We start from the raw sequence: 6,004 nt of genomic DNA on the forward strand, positions 1-6,004 counted from the left end.
TCACAGAGCAGGGGATAACCATATATTTATAGTGTTCAAGAAGGATAATCTGTGTTGTGAATTGTGATGTTGTAGTTCTAATCTTGCTCAAGGAGTCATGGTTCAGTAATTTTGGGAACAACAGCAGAGTATTCCAGAGAGAGATAAAGCAGAGGATTGCTGATTTCAGTGGAGTCTGAACTTTCCGGAGGCTAGGAAGTAGGAACTTGTCCCCTTTCTCAGTATTCCAAGTACCAGCACCGAACCATGTAGTTTTTTTAAAACGAACCGGGAGGAGAGCTGCCTGTTGTACTAAAAAGGAGAAAGGCTGGACAAGCGAAGAACAAAGGAACTATACAAAGCTCCGCGCCTCTGAAAAAAGTGGAGCTGAAAGCCGTAACTCAAAAAAACAAGTGAAAACACCCACAACACAAATCCACTCAAGGGGCGTGCCTGCGATTGAACAGGTGCTTTGCCCCCGACCATGATCCAAGTTGATGCCGCGTCTTTGATCTTAGCAATAGTTTGCGAACTCGTCATCTACTTGTGGTCGAAAACTCTTGCATTTCTCTCCTTCAAGAGTTCCCAGCACACGAGAATGATCAACGTCCTCAAGCCCTTCCTATCCGTGGCTGAAGTGGCTGCTCTTGCCGTGCACCATTGGTATGAATATCAATTGTCAACGGCCCATGCCACTGCACTGTCGGATAATCCACTTTTAGTTGACTATTTCAATTTTCATGCTTATCTTGCATTGCATGCCGGTATACGGAGTAAGTATGCAGCAATGTTGTTAACTATTCGAGCTAACACATGCACTTCACAGTTTCGTACAAACCCAGGAATGCCAAAGCAAAGGCAGACGCATCACAACTCACAAGCAATGCCGCCTGCAACTCTGCTTATTATTGAAGTAGTTCGGGGTTAAAAACTGCCTATTATTTTGCATCTGAAATGAGATTTTCAGGCATTCTGTTGTTAGGAGTACAAGCTAGTGCGAATGAGGCCGGAAACCGATCAACGCACGAGCTCAATCCTGACGCTTCCGACCTTCACCTTGCCCCTGCCTTGCCGCGGCACGAGGGTCACCTCCACGCTTTCGTCATCTTCGGCCTCGAGGTCCTCGAGCTGCTCGTTCAGCGCGAGCCGCAGCGTGGTCTTGATTCCTCCCCCCTTCTTGCCGCGCCCGTGCCCGTGCGCGTGCCGGTGCGGCACGTTTACGAAGCTCCCCGCGAGCTCCCGCCCGCCGGAGCCCACCGCGCCGTGGTCCTCGGCGTTCACGAACACGTCGAACTTGGCGGCCACGTCCCGGTCCACCTCGATGCCGTCGACGACGAGCACCTCCTCCTCGGACGCCTTCTCCGCCTCGCTCCTCCTTGCCGCGACCGGCCTCTTCACCGTCACGCTCATCGCCTCGTCCAGCGTGACGGGGAACTTGCGCGCCTTCTTCGCGGCGCTGGCGGCCTGCGCCGCGGGCGTGAGGAGCGAGTCCGCCCTCCGCGTCGCCGCCGCCGCCGTCACGGTCGGCCTGGCTGCCCTCCACGGCATCGGAACGTCCTGGTACTGGTACCCCAGCGCGCCGGTGTCGAGCACGTCGCGCACGCGGATGCGCACGAGCTTGGGTGTCTCGTCGTAGAAGAGGAAGGAGGCGTCGAGCCAGTCCGGGTCGGCGAGGTCGGTGCGGCGGCGCCGCACGTCGTCGAGGCCCTTCCAGACGGTCCACATGCGGTCGATGTTGGCGTGGTGCGCGTAGAAGAGCGGGTCGCTCCCGGCCGAGTAGAAGTTGCCCATGTCCTCGCGGGACGGCTGGCTCGGGTCGCCGCACCAGATGTGCACCGGGCCGTGCGGGATGTTCTCCACCGGCCCCGGCCCCTGGTTCGGGTCGTCGCCGGCGCGGTACGCGCCGCCGAAGAAGAGCGACGGAGTCGGGCTCAGCGATACCATCTGGCCATCGATGTTGCCATGCACGTCAACAAATCCGATCAGCTTTACCATCTGACGAGATGCCGGTGAGGTCATCTTTTTTTGTCAGTTTCATATGTTACCACACGTATGTGTACCTACCTGACGGTACATGACTCGAAGGTTGCGATCGATCTGCTGGTTGTCAGTGAACCGCCGTTCGCTCCCGTTGTAGTCGAGGTCGATCAGCTTCGGCGGCGCGTGCCGCCCGTCGCGCCGCGGATCGAAGAGCTGCGAGGACTGGTCGGCGTACATGGCCGGCATGCGCATCCCGTCCGGCGCGTCCCAGTTCCAGAACGGGATGGCGAAGCTGGGGTCGCCGATGAGGCTGCCCAGGATCCGCTCGAAGAAGTAGAGGTAGCACCTGTGGAAGGGGAAGAAGAGCCACGAGTTGTGCACCTGGAGCTCCACCCGGGGGAACCCGTTGGGGCTGTACGACCCGTCGCAGTAGGCGCAGTGCACGCTCGCCTGCGCCGCGAAGCTGCGCGGGTCGCCGGCGGGGAGCGCCTTCATGGCCGCGATCCCGGCGTTGAGCCTGGCGACGTAGTCCGCGGTGACCGAGTGCGCGGCGGGGCGCCTGCGGAGCGGCGACGACGCGGCGTCGGGCGGGGTGAAGTCCACCGGCAGCGCGGCGGACGGCGGCGGGCAGCACGTCACTACGTTGGCGCCCGGCGGGAGGTCCGCCGGGCCGCAGGTGGAGATGTCGGGCGTCGCGACGGGGTCGGCGCCGGCGCGGCGCGCGGACATGAGGGTGGCGCTGGCGCCGAGCGCGCCGAGGCCGAGGAGGACGTCGCGGCGGTCGTGCTTCGGGGCGTCTGGCTCTGAGCGTTCTTCGCCTCTTGACGATGCACACGGGACGCGGTGGACGGTGGCGCGGCGTGGCCTTAGGCCGGAGCGCGTTCTCGGAGAGGATAGAGAGAAGGTGGCAGGCCTAGCGATCAACTGGGACATCGAGGCCATGGCCGATTACCTCGTAGCTAGTCGTAGCGCAATGGATTGGCAGCTGTGGAGAGTGGAGACGATTCTATATAAGCTCGAAGACCGGTGCAACCTGCGCTCCGCGGCACGTCACTGCGTCGGCTGAGCGACGCGCGAGGCAGGGGCGTGCGCATGTGGGAGCGAGGAGGACGTGCGCATGTGGAGGGAGGAGAGATCCGGCCCGCTAAGCTACCGTACTATGCTGTCGTGTGGATTGGTTGATGGATGATGGTTGGTGTGCACGTTTACTTTGAAGATTTGGTAGGCAAGGGCCAAGGGGTGCTAATTTTGATGCTGAATTTTGACTCAGATATAGCTTTTTAAACTAGTGCACTGTGTAAGCTTGTGGTGCAGCTATGCCTGTGAATTGGAAGGGATCTGAGTGTATGCTGTTCAGACAAGTGTGTTAAATTCTGCTATTTTATGAAACGGGACCCTGCCTTTCTTTTTCCGAATGCATTGCATGCTAGGACAGCAGCAGTTCTTAAACTTCAACAGCAAACGAAGCCCAAGTACCAACACCACCAAGCTTACTTTGTGGCACTACCGATACAAATAGCCAAATACCATTATCATACGGATCAACTTCAATACAATATGTAGTATACTCCCTCCGTCCCAAGTTATTATTCATTTTGGCTTTCTAGATATAGCTTTTGCTATGGACCTAGATAGATATATGTATGTTTAGATACATAGCAAAAGCTGTGTACTTAGAAAAGCTAAAACGAATAGTAATTTGGGATGGAGGTATTTGTTCAAATCAGAAGCACGGAGATTGCATGCATTTGCTTCTGCTGTTTTTTCCTTCACAACTACCTGAGCAGATGAAGCTAAGCAACCCCAGTTAGCAGAGCATACAGCTTTAAAGCAGAAAAATGTGATTGTATATTAGTTCAATCAAGAAGAAAGCTTTTGACTATTCATAAAAAGATTGGTAATAGTTAGCATCTGGCAAATCTTCGCACATGCAATTTCTCCTGTAACAAATTCTCTTCAAATTTCTGGTTCCCTTTCCCGGAGTAACCAATAAGGTGTTCAGTAGTTGCAGGCAGAACACACTCGCCTATGTTGTTTAGAGGCTAGGTAATCTTTTCTCAGCTAGTTGTTTATAATAGTTTCTTTTCATTGTAGTTTAATGGTGGAGCTATGGCCTAAGTTATGGTGGTGCACAGCGTCACTAAATTTCTATCCAATTCTGCTCTATATCGTGGAATGAACTAGCTTGTTGCATGTGCACCACTCTAAATTTCCCCTTCTCCCTTGTTGCATGTGCACCACCCTAGGATCCTTCGGCGCTGCCCCTGTTGAAGGTTACCCCAACCATCAAATTTGGTTGCTGCTCGTTCAGGGAAGACTGTTATTGTAACCGAAACCGACTTTTCTAAGTTTCTTCATACTTAATGCAAAGACATGAAAATACTTTGCATGTTCTTGAGAAATACTCAATCTTCAATAACTGTTGATTTTTTTTAGAATGTATCATATAATTGATTAAGTTGAAGAACAGCTAGCTGCATAGATTGATTTGGGCATACTGAGTACAACTTACTCATCTCTTCAAAGTCCATGATTGCAGCTCAAAGGCACAAACCCTTGACACCCTCCAGTATTGCCATCACTGGCTGAACCTGTTTAAAATAGTACAAGGTTGAGTGGTTGAATGGTAACCGGGTAGACAAATGGACGTGGACGAACAGATAGACGCAAAGCTTTCACAGTATGACTCCCAAATCCCAAATTCCCACTGAATCTTGGCGAAGTCAATTCGTGAATGCTGACTTAAAAAACATCTTACGTCTAAGTGGTTTAATATAATTCAAGTCAATTTTTGACACACTTCTTTCTTTACTGGTCAGGGATGAACTATGTTTAACTAGTTCACAAGTGAGGCTCTGATTTAGTAAGAGAATAACAGGTTTAGCACTTTAAACTGATGCTACATGTTTACCATCATAGAATAAACAAAGCTGGCTGAATGAAAAGTGGTGATAGACCAGGAAATTCAAGTACCATGTAAAATCTGCCCCCCTCTTCATCCGCGGATGTCAACTCACCTTAAGACTCTGAAGAAAAAATAGAAAATATTGTCTGCAACTTGTATATGGCCAATCTCAATACTTCGCAGGAGGCTGCAAATTAACAAGATAATAATTAATTTTTTGCTAGTGGTCCCCTGACTGAGAAATGTCTTCCCTGAACAGTAGAACACATATGCAAGAACATGCTGAGGAAAAAATGTTCAGTGGGAAATTGGGAATCCATCAACAATATATTGATTAAAGTAAAATTCTAACAAGTTCAAGAATTCGGTTATATCAGCATTACAGTTACAGGTGAGAGTTCACCATGGTAAAGACTTAAAATGTACTCCCGTCAAATAGTATTTGCTATGACCGTTGGAACGAATTGGGGCGACTTCGTATACTCCACTGGATAAGGACCGGATATATTGGAGAAGCACTGACTGAAGGGGTGACAGCGCGATTAAGAATTGCGATTACATCTCTCAAAGACGAGGCTCATCCTCCCCATCTTCTTTTGCTGGCATTTCAGAGGCCCAAACAAATAATCACGCGGAAAAGCGATGCCAAAGACACCCAATTTAGGAGTCCTCGCCCTAAGTTTTCCCACAGCCGCATGACAACCACATCTGCAATTGACGCCGCCTTCGGAATTAGGCCTTGGATCCGGGCTAAACTTTAGCCCCTATGATCCAAACAGTGGGACTAAAAGTGGGATAAAAATTAGCCAACCTTCCAACTAAATTTTAGTTCATTAGCTCTCTAAACTCAGCTAATGGGAGCTAATTTTAGATATAAATAGCAAAAGCCAATAGAATCTTACCATGTTTTCTTCTCCACCTCTAAGGATGGAATAGACTTTTATCAATAAATGGATTAAAAATTAGCTCTGGCTCCCAACAAAACGGGACCGATTTTAGCCAACAAGACATCTAAATTTTATCGCCGCATCGCGGGTTTTTTGATCGGTCATCTGAACAGAGACACTGACAGATGGGGCCGTGCGCAGACGAGGATCTCAAAAAGAAATTTCACTAGTAGTGTTTGATCACTCTCCCCCA

At 50.8% G+C, this 6,004-nt stretch overlaps 1 protein-coding gene across 1 annotated transcript; it reads right to left on the minus strand.

Moving 5' to 3' along the window:
- Positions 1-815: 815 nt before the first annotated feature.
- LOC101756663 (polyphenol oxidase, chloroplastic) lies at positions 816-2,919 on the minus strand. Its single transcript, XM_004972154.2, has 2 exons — positions 2,044-2,919; positions 816-1,923 (listed from the first exon to the last, which is right to left on the minus strand). The coding sequence occupies exons 1-2, from the start codon at positions 2,899-2,901 to the stop codon at positions 997-999; spliced, it is 1,785 nt and encodes a 594-aa protein (XP_004972211.1). The 5' UTR covers positions 2,902-2,919; the 3' UTR covers positions 816-996.
- Positions 2,920-6,004: the final 3,085 nt, after the last annotated feature.

Source organism: Setaria italica, chromosome V, assembly GCF_000263155.2.
Source record: "Setaria italica strain Yugu1 chromosome V, Setaria_italica_v2.0, whole genome shotgun sequence".
NCBI classification, from domain to species: domain Eukaryota; kingdom Viridiplantae; phylum Streptophyta; class Magnoliopsida; order Poales; family Poaceae; genus Setaria; species Setaria italica.

What these genes read in the sequence shown, in the direction of transcription:
- LOC101756663 (XM_004972154.2), bottom strand. Translation starts at nt 2,901, where the DNA reads ATGGCCTCGATGTCCCAGTTGATCGCTAGGCCTGCCACCTTCTCTCTA. An exon ending in TTCGAGTCATGTACCGTCAG is followed by an intron (nt 1,924 to 2,043) that starts GTAGGTACACAT and finishes ATCGATGGCCAG; the next exon opens with ATGGTATCGCTGAGCCCGAC.